The sequence below is a fragment of the Melozone crissalis genome, unplaced genomic scaffold, assembly GCF_028551555.1.
Source record: "Melozone crissalis strain CALT ecotype California unplaced genomic scaffold, PUWL_Pcris_2 ptg000017l_1, whole genome shotgun sequence".
Lineage (NCBI taxonomy): Eukaryota > Metazoa > Chordata > Aves > Passeriformes > Passerellidae > Melozone > Melozone crissalis.
This window is the reverse complement of record NW_026535795.1, coordinates 7,789,302-7,814,733: the sequence shown is the minus strand read 5'-3', so window position 1 is coordinate 7,814,733 and position 25,432 is coordinate 7,789,302. Positions and strand designations below refer to the sequence as shown.

At 42.8% G+C, this 25,432-nt stretch overlaps 1 protein-coding gene across 1 annotated transcript; it reads left to right on the top strand.

Moving 5' to 3' along the window:
• The first annotated feature begins 13 nt into the window (after positions 1-13).
• On the top strand, positions 14-24,888 carry RPRD1B (regulation of nuclear pre-mRNA domain containing 1B). The gene is made up of 7 exons (XM_054274463.1): positions 14-244; positions 1,698-1,827; positions 2,868-3,001; positions 8,936-9,048; positions 10,853-10,979; positions 12,049-12,224; positions 22,422-24,888. Exons 1-7 carry the CDS (start codon positions 94-96, stop codon positions 22,569-22,571), a joined length of 981 nt encoding a protein of 326 aa, XP_054130438.1. The 5' UTR covers positions 14-93; the 3' UTR covers positions 22,572-24,888.
• Positions 24,889-25,432: the final 544 nt, after the last annotated feature.

Below are 25,432 nucleotides of genomic sequence, written 5' to 3'. Positions count from 1 at the left end.
GCGCGGGCGGCCATCTTGTGGCGGCGGCCCCGGCGGGTTGTTGTCGGTGAGGCCGCGCCGCGCCCCCCCCGCGGGCGGAGCAGCCCCGGCCCCATGTCCTCCTTCTCGGAGTCGGCGCTGGAGAAGAAGTTGTCGGAGCTAAGCAATTCCCAGCAGAGCGTGCAGACGCTCTCGCTGTGGCTCATCCACCACCGCAAGCACGCGGGGCCCATCGTCGCCGTGTGGCACCGGGAGCTCCGCAAAGGTGCGCGGGGGGTTTGTCCGGCGGGGGCCGCTCTGGCAGCCCCTGCCCCGAGATAGCGGAGCTGCCGTTGAGCGCGGCCGGTTCCTCCTGGCGGAGCTCGGCGGGCCGGCCCCGGGAGAAGTTGGTGTCCGGGAGTTGTGGGAGCCTGGCCGCTGTTTGGCTGCTGTGTTGTTGTTTACTAAACTTTGGGGGGAATGCCACGTGTGAGGGGAGCATCCGCTGATAGCGGCGGCGGCTCTGGGAAGGCAGAGACACAGCCAAGCGTGGGTTGAGAGGGAGGGGATGCTCAGCTCTGGGCGGGTGTAAAACAAGAAATGTACGAATTACGTTCCCCTGACTGTGCTCAGGCAGACTTGGAAGTGCTGTTGCTGTTTGGCTCCGTTTTTAAATTTTGAGTTTGGATTCATACAGCTCACCCGTTACAGAGTTAGTGAGAGGAGATAAGCAAAGAAAAAGTAGTTGTAGGAGTCTGTAAAACTCTTTGGTGCTATCAGCCAGAAACATTTTGTGCGTGTTTTCCTTGCAGATTAACAAAAGGTGATTTCCCAGATGGCTTCATCCTGAAGCCAAGGGAGGTTGCAGTGCCTGGTGGAAGATGTTCCTGCCGGTGGCAGGGGTAGGAACGAGGTGATCTTTAAGGTCCCTTCAAACCCAGACTATTTTAGGATTGGATGCCCTGTCCCCAGGTGCAGCCAGTGTCACCATTCCCCTGCAGACACCATCGCTGTGAGCCCCTTGGAGCAGCTGGGCTATCTTCTGTGTGATTGCTGCTTTTTGCCATTTGTAGTTTATGAATGAGTTTTTGAAGAGCTGCCTTTGCCCTGTTGTGGAAATGAGCACCTTTGTTTTCTGCCTTCTGTGTTATTTTTGTTGGGGGAACAGTGAAATTCACTAATTCTGGCCATATTGATGAAGAAACTGACGGTGTCAAACTAGGACAATTTAAGGTGTATTGAAGAAATTTGATATTAGGAGCATTGTTTGGAAAATTTTTGAGTCTCCACAATAGCTTTCTCCTGCAGTTTCACTCAGAATGAGTTACTCAGTTTTATTAGACTATTTTTCCTGAAGTTAATTAATAAAAAATAAACTAATTGGTTTATTAATTTGCTGATGGGTTAAAACAGCTTTTTCAAATTGTGTTTAAAATTTATTGGTTTTTCAGAGTTGAGGTGTCACTGTGCACAAAAAGCATTAAACTCATGTTTGTTCTATCAATTAATTGGAAAAGAGCAGAAGAGAGGACATTGAGAACTACTTGACTTGAAAGCCCCTGGTTTCCTTTGGTAAAATGGAAGTGTTTTGAACTTTGCTTTTAGACTGCAAAGCTAAACAACTATCAACAACTTTGAAAGCCCTGTTAATGATTCCAGGTGAAAGAAACAAGAAATAAATAAAAACTCTCCTTTTGTTTTTTTCCTTTTCTATTTCCTTTTTTTTTCCCCTTTCTCAGCAAAATCAAGTAGGAAACTTACTTTCCTGTATTTAGCAAACGATGTCATCCAGAACAGTAAGAGGAAAGGCCCTGAATTTACCAGGGAGTTTGAATCTGTTCTCGTGGATGCATTTTCTCACGTTGCCAGGTATGTTGCTGTATTTCTTCAGCTTTCCTCTCTAGAGATTTGCATTCTTGTTATTCAAAGCTTAATTCAATTGGATTTTGTTTTTTTTTTAAGTCTAGTGTGTGCTTGTACCTTCTGTATAGTAGAGATTGGATCCTGACTGTTTTGTGGTTAGGGACTGTTTAGTGTAAATGGATAACTGTGTATGTGAACCAGTCCTTCACAGCTTTACATGTTTGTGAAGCTCCTATGGACTTTATTTCAGTTGTTACCTAAAGATCTGGCAGATCTGTTTATGAGCAGTGGAATTGAGCACTTGGGTGTGTTTGTTAAAGCCACATAATGAATGGCTCTGCCCCATTGTCAAAAGACTTTGAAAGAGCTGATGTTTTGGGTCACTGGGTTCTCACCAGCCCTGGGTTGAGCAGTTCCTTTGTGTGTTACCTGACCAGTAATATCCTTGCTGGAAGAAGGAAGAATTTCATAGTTAAAAGGGAAGAAGTGATGCAGCCACCACCTTACCAAAAATGCAGTGTTGTTTATTTAAGATTGTGTCTAAATGGCATAATGAGTCCTGTTACCCCAGCTAAACAACATTAATGCTCTGGGTATTTGTCTGTTCTGGAAAGCTGTGACTGTCAGAGCAGCTCTGAGTGCATTTAAGTGCCTAATGATCCAATCAACCTGCTTTTAATTGGGATGTTATTGGCTGAAACAGCTGGTTAAAGTTAATACTCAGAGCTGTAAACTTGTCAGCTTCAGGGTTTTTTATAAACTCTTATTGCATATTCTGAATGATAGCAAATGTCTTCTTTCACAACTTTCCTGCCCTTACTTTGAGGTGGGAATGGTGGGAGACTTCCAGGCAATCTTTAGGTCAAATAAAGAGGAAAATTGGCTACATGTGTGTTTTGCACAGTTTGTCTCAGACAACAGGAGCAAAATTCTCTCCAAATGTTCACATATTGCAATGGGTGCAGCTGCCAGTTTGGAAGATGCTCTCTGAACACATGAGGAGTGTTGATCAGCTGAAGTGTAATGATTTCCCAATCTTTGAGCAGGGAAGCAGACGAGGGCTGCAAGAAGCCCTTGGAACGATTGCTGAACATCTGGCAGGAGAGGAGTGTGTATGGCAGCGAGTTCATCCAGCAGCTCAAACTGTCTATGGAAGACTCCAACAGCCCCCAAACAAAAGGTAAATGCATATTGCTTGTCATATGTGTTTTGTTTTTAATTTGGTGCATGTTTCACTGCAATTACTGTGAGGAGTTGAGCTGTTGCCAGAGCTGGTTGTGGAGATTCTTCAGGACTGTGTTGAGAAGTGTGATTTTTGTAAAACCCTCAGTTCTGGTTTGCAGATGTGCTGTCGTGGGGCTGGCAGTGAGCTTAGCTGGCTGTGATGTCTGGTGCTGCTTGTGCAGGTTCAGTGCTCCAGGGCTGCCTTTTGGGGTGAAAGCAACTCAGCCATGCAGGGAACTCTGTATCCACCTCAAGTGTCCCACTCTGCATCTCTGAGACTGCTCAGCTGGGTTATTAGAGTGTCTTATTCAATCCTGTCAGTGCTTTCATTCTCATATTAATTGTTTTGTTTTCCATAGTCACTGATTTTATTATGATGCAGAAAGGAGTTTTGAATAATTGAAGTCTGAAATATATGCCCTATAAGCTTGTCTGATCTCTTATTTTCTTACAACAGCTGATGTCATTTGGAGAAAACTAACTTTGCATAATTTAATATCATTAGAACATCACAGGTATAACCTTATTACTGCATGAGACCTGTGAGAAACTGAGTGTAAGCTTGTGTTTGGTGTGCTTTGATTTACTGCTTTGGCAGATCTTGCCTCTTCTGTAGCACTTGCAGGTGTTTCACTGGTAGTGCTCCAGTGGAAAGAGGGGAGCAGTGGGATGCCTCAACTGTGGAAGGTGAGGGTCATTAAAAATTCTGGTTAAAGGAATATTTGTCCACCTTACAGCTGAAGGAAGTGGATGCTCCACTCCTGGAAATGTTCAAGTCCAGGTTGGATGGGGCCCTGAGCAAACTGGTCTTGTGGCAGGTGTTGCTGCCCATGGCAGGGGAGTTGGAATGAGGTGGCCTTTAAGGTCCTTTAAGATCCCTTCTGTTAAGCCATTCTATGATTCTGTGAAGTGTCAGTGTCTTCAAATGAGCTGGAATGACGTTGCTGCTCTGGTCATATTTTTTTCTATTGCCCACAGAGTTCTGATGGTGTGAGAGAGTTGGCATGGTCATTAGTAAAAGGCTCTTGTGCCATTCTTAGGTGGTGAAAACAAGGTCTGATTGAGTTGGTATTTAATGTAGAATTTGTAAGATGTGAGCATAAATGAGATCTGTATGTGAAGACATCTCTGGCTGTAGCTTTGTGCTTTTTCACAAGTGCTTTGGGCAGAACTGCTGGATGGATGCTCTAGCAGCTCACACCAGTGCCCTTCCACCTGCCCCTGATTGAGGTGTACCCTTTGGAAGATGACTTCTGCAGTTTTTTCCCCAAATGTTGTGAGCCAGCTGCCCTGACCAAAGGGGTTATCCCATTTCTGTGGAGATACAGGGAGTCTGTGCTCTGGGGGTGAAGGTGAACAGTCTCTGCATGAAGTGGCTCATGTTGGGGTTCCTGTTGTTTGGGTGCAGTGAATGAGGCACCTGTGTATTCTCAAAGGGTAGAATTTACACTCCTGACAACCCTGACCTGATTAACTGAGGACTTGAAACTTTAATTTAGTGTAGCTGGGTAGGTGTTTCACAAGTGTTTAACTTTGAATCTAAAGGCATTGATAATTGGTACCATGTGTTAGTTCCTGGTCATTTGGCAACCAGCTGTCCCTCAGTGTCCTTTCCCTTTGGCTGATGGTATCAACCACTTCTGCTACTGTTGTCTTCTCAACTTCAAAACATTTGTACAAAATTAAACTTGCTAAAAGTAACAGATCTTTGTCTGTGGGAAGCAGAGTGGAGGAATACAAAACCTTTGAAGAGCTGCTGTGTGCACAGCTTCACTTGGCAAGAAACTTAGTTTTTGCCTGGGTAATTAGAGATATTAATGTAGTATCTTTTATTTGAAGGAAGGTTCAGGCCTTTGCATGAGTGTGAACGTTACTGCCTTGTCAATTCATGGTCAAAAAGAAGTTTGAAAGATTCAGCAGGGTTATCCTTGCTTTGACTGGCATGTGTGCAAATGAGCTTCTTCATGGTAGGAGCTAGTTTCACCTGGGGGCTTTATGGATTTCTGACCTAAATTGGTGTTTGAGTTTCTGGTAAGTTGCAGAAGGCTTTTTTGTGGTTACTGTATTCCATCTTCAAACAGGTGAATATAAGCAAGATGGAGATTAAGGTGTCCTGGTTTACAGATAGAACAATTATTGTAAATGTGGAAAACCATAATCCAGTGCTCCTCCAAAGCCATTCTGGCTTGCTGGGTTTGTGGATGCCCAAAGTAGATACAGCTGAGAAATAGGCAATGTTAGTGTCTGTAGATTGGTGCAAGTTGTGCTGTTAAAATGTTGGAGCTCCTTAAGGGCACCTGGTGATGTTGATAAGACCTGGTGCTGTGGTAACAACTATTTTCTTCAGCCTGAGGTATGGCAACAGGTCAGTGCAGGTAGTTCTCTGTTATTTTTCATACTGCAGTGTCTTAAATTCCTGGGCTGGTGAGAGTCATCCTCTCTGAGAAGGATGACTCTGCTTGTCTTGAGAGCACCACTTAGAGTTGTGTGACTTGCCAAAGTGCAGTGGAGTCCTGTATCAGGGAGGAAATACATCTTCAATGCTCATCAGTCAGTGTTTCAGTGCTACAGTTTGTTTCTTGTTTTGTCACTAGCAAGGCCTTGGGTAATGCACAGCAATTCAGTTGTCTGGGCATGCTGAGCTCCTGCTGTGGAGCAGAGCTGATTTCCCTTCAGAGAAACAGGGGTAAGACAACCAGCCCTTTCTAAGCACTGTATCCCCTGGTTTGGCTGCTCAATGGTGCAGCTGACTACCAGATTTTAGTCTTTCTGGTTCCTTCAGGAGATATGCATATGCATGGAAATGAGCTTTTGAATATTGATACATTGTTTTATCTCTAAATGTATTCATTAAGCTTGCATTTGCTTTCTCATTAATCTCATTTTTATTAGAATGTTTCTTTTCACAAGCCATAGGGAAGAGAAAAACCCCACGTTTCTCTCAAAGATTGGAAAAAGTAGGTCTTAAAGGTTTGATGTGAAACCCTTCAGGCAATACAACCGATACAGCTGATGTGTTTTCTTTTTGTTGTCTTTGTAACAAGCAATTGAAGAAGGTCCTTGAATGTGCTGTGATGTAGGAGTGTGTCACTCTTAACACACAGCTGAGATGCTCCCCGACTGCTTTCATTGTGTTTATGTTGCAAATTCTGGCACAGAAAGTCAGACTTGTATTAAAATATGGAGAAGAACAGAGAGGAGAGCAGGCAGGGAGGCTTCTGAGGGTAGCTGAAATGAAGGCACCTGGACACAGGGCTGGGTATGGTTTTGGAGCAGCTCAGCTCCAGTTGTGCTTACCCTAGGAAAGGCTGCCAACAAATAAATGTTGTAATGAGAGCTTCAGCAACCCCAAGTAATCGACCCCCAAAGAGAGAAGGGTTTGGAGTGGTTGGAGGGGGTGCTGGCCCATTAGAAGCCTGTTCACCTCTGAACAGGCATCAAGAGCTGAGACAAGAAGGTGAACACCTGAGCTTGGAAGATCCCCCAGGTGTCCAGCTGACAGGAAAAGCTCATAGTTGTCAGCAAGGCCTGGGACCCTGTAACCTTCCTCAAGCCAGCTGAGATGGTTCCTAGCATAGAAGTTGGTGCAGAAATGCCTTTGCAGGTGTCAGTGGGCTCTGCAATAGCAAGGTAGCAATAACCTGGAGTGTCACTGCACACCTGTGAGGAGAGCAGTTGTCTGTTGTTTTGGAGAAATGGAGAGTGCTTCGCCCTTTGGAGGCTTTTTGGGAGTAGTTCAATGTTTGAGGAGAGCTGACTTCTTTGGGGTTTCTCTGGCTTCTTTGTGTCCATGTCAAGGTGGGCTCTTGATTTTCATGGAAGAAGCTGTCTGTATTCTACAAGGATATCTTGGTTGTTTTGGTTATGTATTACATTCTGATCAGTTCTGCAAGTTCTCAATGCTTGTTTTCCCCTTCTCTGGCTGGATTTGACATGCTTTTCTGCTAGTGTAGACTGTGATGGTTAAATTACCCCTGGCTGGCAGATTTTGTAAGTTACCCAGGCAGGGTGTATCTGTGCTGTGCTTCTGTTCTCTTTCAGGGATCCTTTTGCTCCATATGCTCCTGGGTTAGCAAATAAGCAAAGGGTTTTTTTTCTATTTTGATGAAATTGAGAAAGAGTTTCTAGAATTCTCCAGTGACTTTTGCTTAGGTTTGCAGGTGCTCAGCATCACCGATTTCAGAGTGCTTGCAGTCAGACTCACGTGGCCTTGTTCAGATGGAATATTCAATGAATTCTGAATCATCTGTGTCAGAGTGGTGAGCAAGTGTAATGCTGTGTCTTGTGGTAGACCAGTTGGCAACACAGCAGGAATAACTCTTCAGCAATTTGAATCCCAGCTCTCCATTTAATTTCACTTGTGTGATCGCTGTGGTCATGCATTCTTCTGTTGTTGGCTCAGGTTTATCCTCTGTTGGTTAATTATTTTATGATAAGTACACACAAGTGATAAATACTGATGACCTCTTGTGTTGGGCTGGGTAATTTTAAATGCTCTCTTTGCCCACTTACTCATCTGCTCACCTCCTGTTCAACCCAACTCGTGTTTCTCACAGACCTCAGTGGGCAGCAGCTGTTTTCCTTGTTGGTCTGGTGCATCACTGGCTTGTCAGTCAGATTGTCAAGCACTCATACATCAGTTGGATACATGCAATAATTGGCTGGCCTTTTTCTAGCCTAGGTAGCTTTGTTCTATCAAACATTAACAATTCCTTTGGTTTAGGGTAACTTTTGAGTGCTGCTTTGCCTTCTATTGAGTGGGTCTGTCCTCTGACAGGTGTGTCTGTGTCTGCCTTGGGAAGTTGTTCAACTCTTTCCCCAACGAGCAGGATGTAGCAGCTCCTCTGATTTCTCTCCATTAGAATGAAGTTTTTTCTTATGTCCCACCTGACAATGCAGACAAAACTCTGCATTTAAGGACAGACCTTTCTGTTTGGTTCCCCATTAGAATGGGACAGTCTGGTTTTGTTTTAAATTGAGTGATCTTGGTTTTTCCTGTGAATCAAAGTATATACAGATTATCTTGGCAAGACTGCATTCCACTGAATAGATGTTCTTAAGACTGTCCAAAGATTTCTTACAAATTACCCCATATCTTATTATCTTTGGTGGCAAGTCTGAAAAATGATCCACCTTCTTTTGAGGGTTCTGTGGCTGGATCAAAGGCATCATTAAGACTTCTGGCTCATTTAAATAAACTGTCTCTTCCCTTTCAAGGTAATATTTGCCATGCTGAGGTTCATTTAACTAATGCTGTCTTGCTTTATGACATCCCTATTTCTGAAGTGTTGCAGGTTACCTGCTTGGAGATCAGTTCATGCTTTGGTGTTGCTGCTGTCACATCTTGGAGTTGTAGTTAAACAGAAATGTCCTGAAGCCCTTATTTTGATGAAAGAGTGGAAGGTTGAATAATGAGCAATTACTGTGTTGATTGTGGGACCACAGGGAGCATGTAATTAATGCAGAAAGATAAAACTTGAAATTCTTCTGTCCTTGTGTACTTTCACATCAGTGCTTCATTTCTACTGGTAGAAATCCTCACCTGTACACTCAGTGTTAGCCAGAGCATCTGAGGGTTGAAATCTGTAATTTATTGACAAATAGCACATTTGTGTTTCCTGCTTTCATTGTGAGAGGCACAAACACATGAAGTGCACACTGCTCGTGTATCCTCAGGCTGGCATGTACAGAGATACATGGGAGGAAGAAATCAATCTTTTATTACTGTTTTGCATTTGAGTGTTTGGAATATGATTCCAACATTAAAGTCCAGCTGTGGTCATCCCCTAGAGGGCTTAATCATCAGAGCATCCATCTGGTGTAATTCTTTGAAGTTCAGATAGTTAAGGTGGGCAGATCTGGCATCCAAATGAGTTGTTTCTGTCTTCAGTTGCAGAGGAGAAGAAATCTTTAAAGCGAACTTTCCAGCAAATACAAGAGGAGGAAGATGATGATTACCCTGGGAGCTACTCACCCCCAGACCCCAGTGCTGGGCCACTGCTGGTATGTGGGATGGGTTGAGCCTGGGAGGAGCTCTGGAAGCCGTAGGGCCACCTCCCCTGGGTCACAGCCACCTCCCCTGTGTCACCGCCACAAGGTGGAGCTGACAACAAGTGAAATGGGTTTAGTGGTGAGATGCACTTTGGGGTTGAGAAGTCCATGCAAAAGGCAACAGATTATTTTTCCCTACTGCAATTATGTGTCACTTCTGAGCAATTCCCGGTAGTCTAACCCAAGGTCTGAGTAGTGCTGCCAGGAAAGGATCTCAAAGGACTGCTAGAAGAACAGGCCATATTTTAAATTCTTCTCAAAATCAATGTGTAGCTTCTAAAACCTAAAGCTGTGAACAGTTAATACACAGTTTTCTTTAGTAGGCCATATCTTTCTGTAAGTTATTATACAGCATAACATTTATGATATTTGTATGGAGCTGGTAGAAAAACCAGCACTGAAGACTTTGGAGGCTCCATGTTACTGGTGTGGAAATATTTGGAATGAAATAGAAAATCATTGCGGCCATTTCAGGCTACAGAATGAACATATGTTAACCCAGAGCCTATTTGAAGGGGATAAAAAATTACACCATCCATCTGGTAAACTGTAAACATTGAAAAATAAAAATAAATAACAGTTGTCAAGGAAATAAGCGAAAATTTTGTTCTTGTTTTACCTCCAGATGCCTTGCAGTTTATGGTTTCTCTTGATTATAAACATTGTCACTGTTGGAAATCATTTGCAGTTTGCAAGGATGTAGTAAAGATTAGGTAATGGACCTCTTTGTTTTTCAGATTAGGAAAATATTTATTTAAAATTTGTTAGTGTTCTCATTAGCTTTCAAGCTATTGAACTGTAGTTTAAAAATCAGTGCTTGTGTTTATAGTCCTAGTGTTCTGTTTCAAAAACCTGCCCTACTTCAGAATTTTTTAAACAAAAAAGCAACACTTTGTTCTTCCTGTTCAGGGAGTTTCTCTGGTGTTTTTTTTTTGAGCAAAGAAGAAACACAGTGTGTCAGGGATGGTCCTCCTAGAGCTCTCCTCATGCATGTCCTTTTAAAGTTTGGCTGCATTTTGAGTGAATTAATTCAAACTGACACGTTTTTCCTCAGTGCACTAAAGCCAGCTGAGAGATGAGCTGAGGGCACAATGAGGAGCCCAGCTGAGTTGCAGAAAGCTCTGTGCTTGCAGGGAGCTGGGTGAGGACAGCCATGGCTTGGCAAAATCAGGAGATTTACAAAGTTTGATTTATGGGAGGAGCTTTTGTCATCATTGGAGTTTATAGTCAGTAGCAAGTTACAGAATTCTAAACCTTGTCATGATGGAAATTTAGTATCGTTTTGTTTGGGCTGATGGAAATTCCGTGTTGGGTGTTTTTGCTCTGTCAGAATGCAGCTTTAGAACAGAACAAAAAGGTGCCTGTACGCTCCAGGGAGGCAGAGAGACTGTCAGGGATGTTTGGGTGGAAGATTCAGTCCCAGCTTGGTGCAGCACACAGGGCTGGTGGTTTTCTCAGACTGGTGTGGTCATGTCCTTCTCAGCTATGTCTTAAATGATCACTTTTCTTAATTGGACTGAGAAGTTTCCCACTGCAGAGCCTTGAAAAGGATGGCCCTGCTGTAATTATGCAGGAGGAGCTAAACACTGGGATAGTGTAAACTCAATGAATACTCCTTGTGTTAGGTTTAAAAGTTACTTGAAGAAAATATTCCCCAAATGGTGCCTTTCAGAGGTGGGTGAGCTCTGCAGTGACCACATCCCTGAGAAGTGGATGTGGTTAAGGTTACCTGCTTTTACTGTTGGTTCACTTGTAGACTGAGGATTTGATCAAAGCCCTACAAGACCTGGAGAATGCAGCATCAGGAGATGCAACCGTGCGGCAAAAAATTGCTTCCCTGCCTCAGGAAGTTCAAGATGTCTCATTACTGGAGAAAATTACAGGTATGAGACTGGAAGGTGAATGAACATGGGTCCAAAGAATAACTTAGAAATCAAAGTGTGGTTTTTTGTTTTTTTTTTTTTAATAATCACAATATATGGTGGAGTTAATTCCTGCTTTTGTGTCCTTGCTTTGTAGTTCTGGGGTAATTAACAGATAGCAATCCTGTGACTAACACTGAAGATTAAACTTACATAGCTGCTTCCTTTTTTTGGCTTGGACTGAGGCTTTTGTACTTTGAGAGAATCATCAGCATTTTGCAAGAATATAAAGGAAATCGAGCAAGTGTTCTCAAGTGGATGTGTTTGCTCTTAAACACCTCAGCTGTTAAGATATCTTGGAGTTTTATCAGAGTGTGCTGGGTATACACATAGTCCTTGATTGATATATTTTCAAGTTCTACCAGACTGCTGAGTACACACATAGTCCTTGATTGCTATGGAAAAGGCAAATTGCTACCCCTGTTAATCTGTCAGTCTTTGTTTAAATTAACTTGTGCAATTGCATTTGAAAAGTAATTTTAATAGAAGCATTTAGAGGTTGAACTGATTTGACTCTTGTTCCTGGAGGTAGTTTTAATTTAGAACTCATTATGAATTATCACTTATTTGACCGTTCATAATATATTCTTACAGTGTCCAACTGGACTGCATGCAATTCTTAGATTTTGTCAATACATTTGAAATTGCTCCTATATAAGAGGAATTACCAAGTGCACAAAGTGTTTAAATGTAGAAACCACCAGATTTGTTTACCTGAAGGTACTTCTAACATTTTAATTAACCAGTTCATAGAGGCTTGCTATTCACAGATTTATCTCCCTGCTTTCACTGACATCTCTGCAAGGATTAAATGCAGTCAGCTATGTCAATGTCTAAAACACAGCCCACAAAGGGTGTATGTCCTATTTCCTGTTTTCCTGTGATAACAGCCCTTATTTTCCTGTCAAGCCAGAAGTATATTTACGAACAAGATGTTATTGTGCCTGTGGCTTGTGAATCGCAGCCCTTCTGTCAACAACTGGAAATTTTAAACTTTGTCCTCTAAATCACCCAACGCTTTTGCACGCAGACAAAGAGGCTGCGGAGCGGCTCTCGAAGACGGTGGACGAGGCGTGCCTGCTGCTGGCCGAGTACAACGGGCGGCTGGCGGCCGAGCTGGAGGACCGGCGCCAGCTGGCACGGATGCTCATCGAGTACACCCAGAACCAGAAGGATGTGCTCACGGAGAAGGAGAAGAAACTGGAGGTGAGTGCCTGTTACTGGGGCTGGCAGAGCAATTGGCTCACCAAACACTCGCCCTGGGCTCCAAATCTGTGGGTTTCTCCTGAGGGAGATGATTCCAGGTGTTACCTTTACATGATTCTGGGTGTTACTTTTGCATTTAGTTCCTGGTCCTGCCTTTGCATTTAGTCCCAGGTCCTGCCTTTACATTTAGTCCCAGGTCCTGCCTTTACTTTTAGTCCCAGGTCCTGCCTTTACTTTTAGTCCCAGGTCCTGCCTTTACTTTTAGTCCCAGGTCCTGCCTTTACATTTGGTTCTAGGTTATCTAGGTTCTAGTTGTCTTTACACTTGGAGTAAAACAGGTAAGAAAGCGGTGTCATATCCGCAGAGTGCAAATCTGTCCTGATGTTTAGTCTAGATGTTTCAATGCACCTGGAAAGCCCAGAGCTCTATACTTTTTAAAGAAAAATAAACTTGTGTAACACATAGCTTATTTTGTTATGACAAAATTTTAAAAAATTAACCTTTTTCAAAGAATTAACCTCCCTTTGCCATAATTAGCTGAGGTTTTTTGTTATTTTCCTGATGATTAGGTATCCTTCATCTGCTTCTTGAACCCCTGCTTGTTTAGGGGAAGCAGTTTAAGCCAGATCTTCTGCTCTGCATCCTTTAACAGCCACTTACCCACAGCTTCTGTGGTGCAGTGTAAATGGGGCTGGTAGTGAAAGACAACGACTTGTGTTTCCTGTACAGCTCCTTTGAACAGGCAGGGCAGGACCCTAAAACAACCTGGGGCTGAGCTGAGCCCCCTTGCTCAGGCTGTGCAGCCAGCTGTTTACAACTGTTTATCCAAAATGTGCCTTCTCCATGGAAGTTCTTTCAGCAGCACCTTGTGGGACTAGCGAGGAGTTTAATTAATGGCTGTGGTTGTATGTCACTCTGCCATCTGCTAAACTGCCCCTTGGCGGCACATTAAGGGCTTCTCTGCACCACCGTGCTGGTGATGAGCAGCTGCTGCAGGGTGGGATGGGAGGGGATGTGGAGGACAAAATCTCCTGGAAGGAGACTGAGCTGCAGCAATTGCAGTCTCTGTTTACTCTCATGGCAAACCTCCTCCTCTGACAGCTCGGCAACATTGTTCCCAGATAAAATTCATTTTGAGTGTTTTCTTTGCCTGTGTTTATATTGGAGTTTCTCAATGCCTTGTGACTGAATTTCTTCAAGCATAGCATCAGTCTTATGACTGAGTCAGAAAAAACACTTTTAGATGTGGATACAGATGATGCCATGAAACCAAATGTTGTTTGGCAACAGATTTATTTTCTGTGGAAGTCTTGGGTCAGATTTTGAGGGTTTTTCTTGCTTAAAGGACACCTATGTGCATGTAAAAAAAACCCCTAAATGATACATACTGCTATAGGTAGCAAAATGCTGCACAATAATATTTTAAAAGGCCCAGAACAATTAATAATTTTGAGTCAGCTTGAGACTTTTCAAAACTGAGAAATCCATAATGACAACATGAAATTAAAATTTCTAATGCATTAGCTGAAATGTTGTGACAATCGTGGAGGTTTTTTGTTTGGAAAATATTCTTTTGCTAAAGAATGTTACTTGAAAATTGTAACTTTGGCAGAGGCAGAAATGTAACCCTGAAAATTAAGTGTTTTGCTGGTTGAGTTGCTTTGTTAATGATTGTAATCCTGCTGATGGCAATGGGACAGGCTGCTTGCACACTATTAGGTGTAAACGCAGTTCTTCACTACATTAGAAAATAAAGAATGATCCTATTTAAATATTAGGATCTTATTAAGTCTCTGTTTAAGTTGGCATCTTTGTCATTCTGCCAGACAAGACAGCCTCAGTGCTGTAGCAGTCTAACCAGAGTTGCAGGAAATGCCACTCCAGCAGTGAACATGAGGCACGATTGATATTCATGTCAGCTCTCAAACCTCAGTGAGGGATGTTGCCTGATTACAGCATTCCATTGTTCTGCCCTTGTAGAGGGTTAATAAACAGTGGAAGATGCTGGTTACAGATAAGGCAGGCCAGATCTGCTTATCAGTTTTATTTGAGTCTTTGATGTTCTCACAGTATTGATAAGCCTGTATTTTTCTTTGTAGTGCTAATAAGCATTTTACTAGAAGGATCTGAAACTTGTAACAATTAAAAATGTATTTGAAAACCAAAACATTTACTCAGGCAAGGTCTCAAATGAGAAAATAACTTAAAACAATCTAATTTTACATATTTACTCATTGTAGGCTTTGCTCTCTTGAAGTGTCTTTTCCAGGATCTTTGATACTTTGAATTTTTCCACTTATGCTGAGGAAGTTTCCTCTAAGTTTCCTGGCTTAGATGAGAGGGTGTGTTTGGGTGGAAGATGGATTGTTTACTTCACCATCCCCATCCAGCCAAGGCTGTTGGTTGGGGGGAGAGGCCTCTGACAGAAATAGAAGTGAGGGCTATATTTTAAGAGATGGAAATACCTAATTTGGAAATTACTCTGGATGTTTTTTGTATTTTTTTTACTCGCAAAGTCTTTCACTGGGATAGCAATGAAAGTAGCTAATCTGTGTCTTCTTGAAAAGCAGCTTTTATGGTCTAAAGAGCTGCAGTTGTTTACTAATCCTGTTAATGCTGTCCCTCATGAAACAGCAAATTATCAAAACATACAGAAACTCAGTATGTTTGTGTCTTGTGGGCTAATACTCAGAATACTCTGCATGTCAAACCCCTGTGACACAGCTCTTGTCATCAGTTGCAGTAAGGCTGTTTAACTGAGGGACACTGCTGAGAAACATGCTGAGGCTTTGGAGAGGAATCACACATCAGCATGGACACAGCTGGCATGAGTAAGGATTGAAACAGTGAGGGGCAAAGCAGCACTGGTGATTTGAAGGGAGGAAGCTGCAACAGAGCCTGAAGATCATAACATATGGACAAACTGGTTTTAGGGTAGCAATGGAAAAAAATCAAAGTGTAATAATTAGGATTTCTTTATCCTGGGAGTGGTATTGTGGTATTTTGACTGGAGTCTAAGAGCACTTGAGAAGGTAGATTTTCCTTATAATCAGCTGGCCCCAAACTGATACTAAAGAACCTATAACAAGGCATATATCTTCAAAGGTAAGTATTCCTCATGTTAACTTCCTGAAAAGTGTGGGGGATACTGTCACTCAACAGCTGAACACTGAATTTCTTTTAAAATGGTGCTTCATCATGCTCAGCAATTGTGGGCTCGATACTGCAGCTGCAGTTTGATCTTCCATGCCAGAGATAGATCAGAGGTGGCCTGGACATTCACAATAGCAGATGACAGGAAATAAAATCCACTTTCAGACAGGTATAGAAGCAGAAGCTGTTGTTTCTATAAGAATGAGATGTGTCCTTGTATCTCACAGTAGTATTCAACTTGCAATGGAAGTTTCCTGATTTGTGTTATTTTTGGCCATTGCTGCACCATTACAATTACTGAGCACAATCAGCTGGGGAGGCTTTTTGTCCTCGAGCACCTGAGCCTGCAGAACTTCAAGGAGAATTGTCTTTTGAAGTCAGAGCACTCTTCTGGAATGCATGGCAGGCAAGGAGAAAAAATCCAGGGAATTAGTTTGTGTAAAATGGAAATGCAGTGGGGAGAGAACATCCCCTATTGGTGTAGCAGGCAGGTGTAAAGTGAAGTCAGGTAAACAGATGAGACTGGAAGAACCAAGGAAATGGCAAATTGTGTAGAAGCTTCATGGGAACCTGAAATAACTACTGACAATAGGAAACCTAGAGTGAGTGGAGGGAAGGTTTTTTGATCTGATGGGGAGAAGAGCAGAAAAAATAGAAGATTGTGCAGTCAGAATTTTTGGTTTGATGTGCAGTCAGTGAGGGCAATTCTTCCACACACCTTCTGTATCTGTGTTGGTGGAAGGTGACATGAGGAGCAGTGTAACACAGGCAGTGTGCATGGAGCAGTGTATGTACTCAAATAAGTGTGTGCTTACATGTCTGCAGCTATAAATCTAAAAAACATACTGTATTTAAGATCCAGCTTAGGGGAAATATTCTGATTCTTGGCTGCAGCTGAAAAATTGTCACTTAGAGTCCTGCTGAGAGCTCTGGGGGTTTTTAGATGTTTGTGAGTTTTAATATTCATGGCTTCAAGGCACCTTTAATAAGGTGTTAATGCCGTGCCCACACAAATTTGCAAACCCTCTTTGATAATGCATCTGTGAGGGATGAAGTGCATTCTCACTTGAGGTTTCCTGGACTGCCCAGCACTATACATTTTCTTGAAATACAATTTAGTTCAGTGGGTTAATAGGCAATTTATTGCTGTGCTGCTTCCACTGCCTGGGTCTCTGTAGTGTGTCACTGTTGGCACGGCTTTGTGGCTGCTGCTTCCCTCAGACAGGAATTCTTGGGTTCTGTAGTATATTCATTTCAGTGGTTTAGACAGTGAAATAGGAGATTAAATTTTAGGGCTCCTGCCAGGAAACAAAATTGTCAGCATTTGACACGTGTGAAGTGGCAGGAGCAGCTGTGGGAATCAGCAGCAGAGTGGGGTCAGCTCTGCCACCCTGGCAGGGAGATCCTGAGCTTGGAGCACCCACACAGTGCCAGACCTGGGTCTGTAGGACCAAACTGGTGACTGATGGGGCAAGAAATGCTGGGCTGTGCACCAGTGAGTGCACCAGCCCTGCCAGCTGTGAGCCACTGGTGCCTGTGTGTGGGGAAGAGCACAGGCTGCTCTGTAGGGATGTGAGCTCACAACTGCAGGGAATTTGGGTTTGTTGGGCCATGTATAGCTCGAGGCAACCGCTGTGTTTCTTTGCACAATGGAAAGATACAGTTCCTTCATTTTGTAGGTGCTTGTACATATTTATAATTACAGTAGGGCTGCAAATAGAATAATACTAAACAATAAAAGTATTGCATATAATAGAAATAGTAGAATATTAACATACCGTGTTTTTATGCATTTTACTGAAGTGAATGAGTGTTGACCACTCTCTTACTTAACTAGGAAAGCATTAAGATGCTTGGAGAGGTAAATGTAGCTGTTGGCTTGTGCCCTGGATGTTGATTTTTATGGTGAATATCAAATGTTTATTTCTGGGAGAGGATTTGGCAAATGAAATGATGATTTGTGCCCATCATACACTGGCAGCAGCCTGGGCTTTTTCTGAGAGCTTTTGAACATTGCAGAGGTTGAGGCATTCCCAGCAGCTGGAGAAATGCTGCTCCTCTGCTGCTGCCTCTTCTGTTGCCCTAAACAAAGGGGAGAGCAAGGAAACGAGTTCTGGTTTGAGAGCACATAATTCTGCCAGGAGCAGAAACACCATCTCTGCTGAAGTGTGATGAATGATGCCACAGAAGAAAGAAGCCTTGTCAAATTTAAAAGAGCAAGAGTGAACAAATTTAAGGTTGAAAATGAACTGAAGACTCTGCAAGGAAATACATCATTCAAGCTCTGATTCCTGGACTGCATCTTTCAGATAAAACCTCAGATTTTCTGGTTTAGTGCTGCTGCAGAATGAGGAAACCTGGTTTCACCCTGGCATTTGGTTTCACTTTGCTTTTGTGGAGGGTTCTGCTCCAGTGAGCTTGTGGAATGGCAGAAGTTTCCCTTTCTGTTCTTTTTCTAGTGAATATGTTTTAAAAGTACTTTGCATAGGTTAAGTGGCAAGGAGCAGAAGGTAAGGAATGCCTAATCAGCCTGCTGCAGTACTGTGGTGTATTTAATATTTTTAAAGAGAGGTTTTACTTGGACATATAATCACTGGCTGTCAGACTTCTCACTTCACATACTCTCCAAATTCCTGCTGAGCCTCTGATGCATTTTTCCCCTGGCTTGTTTGTGGTCTTCTGCTTTCCTACAGCTGGCTCAAGCTGCATCGTATCAAAACTGCGCCTGACCGGCTGCTCTTCCTATTCACTTTCCAGATTCTCATTAATGCTTAGCTAGATGTTTTTTCAGCAGATGCAATTGCTGTGATGACTTACAGCATGTTCCTGCTCGACCCTGCGCAGGAGAGGACGTGTCCAGTACACACTCTGAGCCAAAATAAGCTGAAATCTCTGCTGTGGAACGTGACAAGGTGAACCAGGCCACGCAGCAGTGCTCAGGATGAATTTCCTGTCATGTTGATTACAGCCAGTTCTATAATGTTCAAGCACGGCTGCTTTGGAATGAAACACTGTGTCAGCTTCATTCAGCAGTGGCTAATTCTGATTTTGCATTTGTTTCAAGGACTGAGTATCTAATTCTCTTGGCCACTGAGGATGTAGAACGCCATGCACTGAAAGGAAACATTGATTAGCAAAAGCATCCGTGTGGCACAGAGCCAGTTTTTTCCTCTATCATCCTGAAACTCCTGCTTACAGCAGAGGTCTCATTATTTTGTCTAAAAAAAGCAAATAGCATCCAAATACTATTAATCTTAATATAAACCTACTGAGCAGTGAGACAATCAGCTCAACACAGGGTACAAATGAAGGCCTTGGAAAGCAGCAGCTTCTTAACTGGACATTGTGTTGTTCAGTTTCATGGAATGGAAGGACCTTTTGGAAAAATCTGCAAGGTGCAGTTTGCAGGTATGTCATGGGCTACATGAAAAACATGGTTGCCTATAAAACCTGCTTCCAGACTCCTGTGTTGCAGAATATGGCCAGAACTTGTGGAAAAAGCAAAGCCCTCAAGCTGGAAGGGGGTTCAGTGTCTCTGCTGCTGTGTGTTCTTGAGGGGAGCAGCCAGCATTCCCTGTTTCAGCTCTGGCTCGTGGTCTCTCCACTCCTTGACAGCTCTGCCAGGAATCAGCACAGCAGCTCAGGCCCAGAGGGATGGAGAGGGTTAAGCATGGAACAGTTTCCTGCCATGCTCTGTGATGTGTATCCAGTCTGTCCAGTAAGTATTCATCTATTCTAGGAAATCTTGGTTTCTGGATTGCTCCCTTAGTTTCCATTCCTGAATTTATTGATGTTTTTCTGAGCCAGTTTTGGTTTGGGGGCTGTTGCTGCTCTTCCTTGTGAGAATTTTTTCTGTCTTATTTTTTCAGTTTGGTTTTTAGCAGGTAGGATTTAGGCCTTTGGTATTGATTAGATAATGCTTGCATTTAGTTATTAGTAAGGTGGAATTACTTAAAATTGAAAGGAATATGGTTCTCAAGATGACTTGATGTTTATTTTTTGTCATCATGTGCATACATAAGTCTCTCTTGAAATTGGGAGGATGTTTCTGATAACTCAGTGTTCCATGTAGCCCTCAACGTAGAGTATCCCTGAAAATAAGGACATGCTACGAGCAATATTTTCCTAAACACTTGAAGCTGTTAACTGTGAATTTGGAAGCTGGTTGGTGCTGTTAATATGCAGAAGAATTGCTCCTAAGTCTGTGTGTTTGCCAGCAGCAGTGTGGTTTGAACACATCTTGGTGGTTCTTAATTTGTCAATGTGTTTTATAAGAACTGGGCTGTCAGGCAAGGAAGGCATTGGCAAGATTCTCCCTCCCCTAAGTAGCTGTCTTGGGAGAGGAATGTTATTTGCATCTCATATAACTCTAATGGTCACGCAAATCATCTTCAGCTCAGAAGCCATCACATTCCAGTCCTGACTGTCCATGAGAAGTGATGGATCCTGGTCAGTTTTGCCCTGAAAATGGCAGGACATAAGTTTTTCTGTGGAGGTTGTACCTGGTTTTGCGTAATTGTTTTTTCTGGATCTATAATTGTATCCATAAATCCATAATTGTTTTGTGTGGATCTTGGCAATTCAAATATTTGAGGTATTTTCTTGGCTTATGCCTGGAATTTGCAACTTCTTTTCATCTTCCCTGCCCATTTATCAGACCTGGAGGACTTGCCAGCTGCCTTGCCCTTCTTTTTTTTTTTTGTTCCTATCTTTAGTGGGAATTACTACAGAAGAAAGAAACACCTGCTGATACTCACTCTTGACAGTTTGGCATTCTTGAGGAGGAAGTGCTGCTCATTCTTTCCTGGCTTGATATCCATCACTCCCTGACAATGGTGTGAATTATGGATTTTAAAGTATTTTTAAGTTGGTCTTCTGTGGATCTCCAAGTCCAGCCTCTTCCACCTTCTCTGTGCCAGCATTTGGAGCTCAGTAGATGTTCCTGCAGTCTCTGCTGCGTGTGCAGGAGCTGGGGTGCTGCCGTCTCCATCTCCAGCACTGGGGGTGTGCCAGCCCTAAGCTGAGCACTCTGGGCACTCTCCCCCTATCCCCAGCGTTGGCTCCCACGTGCTTTTGGAGAAGAGTCCCAAGTGTTGGAATGCTGTGCCTCCATGGCATCTCTTTTTATCTGCTGCTGCTCTTTATTAATGCCAAGGAATCTGGGGGGTTTGTTTTTGTTCTCTGTCTTCATCTCGTGAGTTTCTTGACTCGTTTCTCTCTTTAAGAATTCCCAAAAGAGGGTGATTTGGGCTGTGGGTGCATACTTTTTTCCTGATTCTCTGTCTTTCATTAAAGCAAGACAACTCCTCACAAAATTAATGTGTGCACCTTGAAGTGTTTTTTTTTTGTTGCTGTTCTCTAGGCATGAGAACAGCACCCTGCAGTTCATGGAGCTGGGAGCGCTTTGTTTGGACTCGATTATTTCACTGTGTATCCTGTGTATGTTAACAGAAGTGTTTGGTTATATTAACTGACTGAGCCTCATAAAGGATTTAAGTTTGAAATAGGCTGTTAAAAGACATTCCTGTTTGGTGCTGGCAGGAAATTTATGGGATGCACTTACACAGCCATTGCAGGGGTATCGGGAGTTGTTGCGATTGACGGCTGCTCTCACTGTTCTAATTCCAAATAATGAAACACAGAGAGTGTAAACTCCTTGCTTGTAACCCCACAGGAACTGCTGTGCTTTGATGTTTGGAGAAGGTGAAGAGAATTTCCATCACTGAGAAGGTTAGAAAGTCTGGATTAAAGTTGTAAACTCTTCAGAAAGATGTTTTGATTAAACATGTGCCTAGTTTCATTTGATCTTCAGAGATATAAACTTCTGTTCTCTTTGCCAAGTAATTAAGAAATGAAAAGTAAATTGATATTCTAGCTGGCTGTGTGGCAGTCTGTTCTGTGTATTTTTTTCCCTTAAGCTCATTGTTTCCTGCATTCTGGAGGTGCCATGAAAAGTAGGCCACATGTAGTTGAGTAAAGACTGGCACATTCAAAAAAAAATTATGTGCTATTTGACTTTTAGTCCTTCAATTGTTGTCTTCTCTGACCGTTTTATGAATGTATAGAATCACAAAACTTTGAAAATTGCATAAGCAGTCTTTAATTAAAATCTTCTGTATTGGATAATTTGGATGTGTGCTGGGCTGCTCATAAGTGGCCTCTCACCAGAATTGGCCAAGGTACAGTTCTTTCTTTCTTCCATTTTCAGGGTCCAAACTCCTCTCTCTCCTCATTAGGAAGACAAGTCACTGGTGTCTCTGAAACCTGGGGGAATTTCTGCACATGGATAGGGATTCTTACTGCACTTTTACTACTCAATCCAGACCTCATTTGTGGAAAAACCGCTTTCAAGTTTCCTCTTTGGAGATTTTTAGCTTGCTCTTTTTTCCCTCTGTAATAAAATCTTGAAGATGTTAATGTCTGTATCTGGTGTGGATGTGCCTTTCCCTGGTTTACATTCCGTGGTCCTGCACGTGTTCCCATGGTGTCCCTGCCATGCCAGGGTTGTAATGTGAGCTCATAAAGGAGGCCCTGTTTGACAACCAAAACTTGGGTTTGATTTAATAGCTTGAAAGGGAGAAATTGGATTAATTAAGTGTTGAGAATTGATCACATTTGAAAGCAATGAGCGTTTTGGCAGCGTAGTAAATACCTGTGGTGTGCCTCAGCCTGTGGCTTCTGGCAGTGGAGGGGTGTCAGGAACATTCTGGCAGCAGCTGGGAGTCAGTATTTGGGGAAGAACACAAGGATAAAGCAACTCTGCACTGACACTTCTCTCAAATGCTCTATCAGGCCCTAGTGAGTGCTGGTTTGGGGACATTTTACATGTACAATTAGTAAGGCAGGGCAGGGTTATTAGTGTAGGGATGCCAGAGCCTGTGGGCAGGCTGTGAATTTGGGGCAGATGGCAGGGTCTGCACTGCTCAGAGTACCAGGGCCTGGCCACCTTCTGTGAGTCCTCACCTGGAAGAGACTCCTGGCTTAACTAACAGCACTGTTAATTAACCTGTGCTTAATCTCTGTTCTCTTGTGTCTTTCCCTCAGGAATACAAACAGAAGCTCGCTCGGGTAACCCAAGTGCGCAAGGAGCTGAAATCTCACATCCAGAGCCTTCCAGACCTGTCACTGCTGCCCAATGTCACAGGAGGTCTGGCACCTCTGCCATCTGCTGGGGACCTGTTTTCAACAGACTAGAGCAAACCATGTGCCCCAGTTTTCATTATTACCAGCAGAAGAAAGAAGACTGGTGTTGGCTGGAAGTCCAGTCTTCCAAGATCTGCAGTAGGAAGGAACTCGCAGACCCTGCTTTGAACCTCTTGGCTGCTCATACTCACCCTCTCTGTGTGCTCTGGCTCACAGGAGGGGAGGAAGAGGAGTGAGTTTTGTGAGCTCTAAAGGGAGTGGGGGTGGTCTGTTTAGGCAAACTTCTCTCATCTTTTCCTGTACTCTTTAGTTGCTGTTTGCCCTTAGCACTTGTTACCCCCACAAAGATCACGAATCATGTACACACATACCTGGGAAGCTTCCAGAGGAAGGTTGACTATGCAGCATCTTCCCTCTGTACAAATATTGTATTATTTCTGAATAAGTCTCATCTGTTTTAGTTGGGTTTCTGAGCCCCATCTCTGGGAGCAGTGGAATGGCTCATGGGCCTCGTGGGGATGTGTGTGCATGCCAGTCCTGTGCCACGTCAGGGGAAGCATCTCCTCAGCAATGGTACAGGGAAAGATTTGTTCCTAAACCTGCAGTTCCTCATAATGCTGTGGCCTGATGTGAAGGTAGTTCTCATTTGGCATGGATGTAAATTGAAGTCACAGGCAATAAAAATAAGCAGCTTTTCTTTGTGAAATTAGAAGTAGACTCATAATTTACACTGTGCTGAGCAAAGCAGAACTGGATGTTACCTAAGTGGGAGTGGAAGTAAATTTTGTTCTAGCTACCTTAGATTTATACCACATTTTTCCTCTTCATTATATGAAATCAAATGGTAATGGAAGCTTTGATTTAATGACCTGAGAGGCTGGAATGGTGTGTGGCAGCTGCTGGTGTCCCTGTGACAGGCACTGTTAGGTCTGCTCTCAGGATGGTTACATTGAAAATCCAATGATATAAACTCTCCGTAGCTTTAGTGAAGTTGTCTGATGCACAGATGTTAAATGTGGTATAAATATTTATTTATATAGAAAATAGACCCATATATATGCATATATCCTGTATGCACATGTACCCTGTCCATGCATGTAGATATTAGAAGGATGTACTTAATTTTGTGTCACAGATTGTGAGTTGATTTTTATAATCAGGAAAAGTGTAAAAAACTAAAAAGGTAAATTCTAAAAACTCTTAATTCCATTATGTTGCTGGCTAGTGTTTTAGCTGCCAGGGGTGTAGTTACATTTCAGTTTGTGTGTTAGGTGTGACAAGCTGGACTCTGATCACTGAACCATTCCAATCTGGATACAATTCTGTTTAAATTTAGCACCTCTCACTATAAAACAGGTTCTGTTTCTGGAGACACTTGATCTGGTAACACAGGTTTTGTAAGACAGAGGATGAAGTGAGCTGAGATGCTCTCTCTGTGCCTCCCTGTGGTTTTGAGCTGGTGTCAAAGCCAGGAGAAGAAAATGCAGAAATGCAAAGCTCGTTCTGCTCCGCATTAATTTATTTGTCAGGCTGCTCAGTAGCCCGGTCAGTTACAGCAAACACCACCACAGCATCTTTTGATCATTCAGTTGTTCAGAAGCTCACGTCCTTTTCCTACTGACACTTCTTTTGTCCTTTTTTAATGCTCCTTGCACCCTCCCTGCCCAGCCTACAGATGTTTTTTTCTCTTTAGTTTACAGGAATTTTTCCAGTGGCAGAACTCTGTGTTCCCTGAGTCTCTTTGACTGTGCAGCCTTTTATGGTCCATACTTTAGATTAAACACTGTACATTCTCTCTGCTTTTGCCAAAAATGAAAAACAAACAAAAAAAAACCCCAACACCAAATTTCAAGAACCCAAACCAAAAGATTTTCCATCCTGATTCAGCTCACAGAGTTACCCCGAGGCTGTTAAACCAAGTTATTTTGAGCATTGATTGAATGTGTATCCATTATAGGACAAAAGCTGTCAAAAACTGATGTAGACAAATGTGTTGGCATCTCACGTTTGTGTTTTGGGCAGATCTGTGAGAGAGTTGTCTGTCTGGTTTTTTTATTTTTTAATTGAAATGTTTTGATTTTTTTTTTCTGAATATATGCGTGTGTTTTATTTTGCTTAATTTAAATGAAGTCTTGTAGTTTTTAATTTTATTTGTTTTACTTTTTGGGCAAAGGGCATCTGGTGAACTGGGTGACATTTTCTGAAGGTTAAACGGATTTACCCACAGTGTGTCTTTTTTAACAAAAGCTTAAATCTGTATATTAATTGACTTAGGAATTAATTTAGACATATAGGCTGCCATTTGACAGCAGTATATTCTGAAATGTCTCATAGATATCTATTTTTGAATAAAGAGGGTGTCATTGAACAGTAGTGTCCTTACTTCTTTCCTCAATGCTCCGACACCCTGTGGGATTTGTTTGGGTTTTTTACCTTTCTAAAGCCCAGGCAGTGACTTGGGGAGATCCTGGAGTCAGTTTTCCATGCAGAGTGGAAATGGGGGATTTCTGTAGGACATGTCAGTTGTTACTCTGGGAAAAATACAAATAAAAAGCAAACCTGGAATGGGAGGAAGGTGCCTCCCTGCATGAGCACCAGGAGCTTCTGTTCCAGAGGGTCAGTGTGATCGAAGCCTCTCAGCTTTGGGGTCTTCATGTTGCCTTGGGAGTTAATTCTGGAGATTTTGGGGAGGTTTAGGGGTTCTTCAATTAACCAGTCTGCAACAGCCTCTGTGGGCAAACAGTGATTGTTTCATATGCCCTGGAGAGGATCTGCAAAGCGGATTATGTTTTCTACTGATTTACAAATCTTCCCTTAAAGGCACTGTATTTAGCAGTGCTTTCACAAAGCCTTGCAGAGGCTGGGGGGTGCTGTGGGAGCAGGAGGGAGCTGGTGTGGGTCCTCCTAGTGAA

Coding starts and splice junctions, on each gene's coding strand:
- RPRD1B (XM_054274463.1), top strand. CDS start 94: ATGTCCTCCTTCTCGGAGTCGGCGCTGGAGAAGAAGTTGTCGGAGCTA. Junction 245..1,697: donor GCACCGGGAGCTCCGCAAAG/GTGCGCGGGGGG, acceptor CCCCTTTCTCAG/CAAAATCAAGTAGGAAACTT. Junction 3,002..8,935: donor CAACAGCCCCCAAACAAAAG/GTAAATGCATAT, acceptor TTCTGTCTTCAG/TTGCAGAGGAGAAGAAATCT.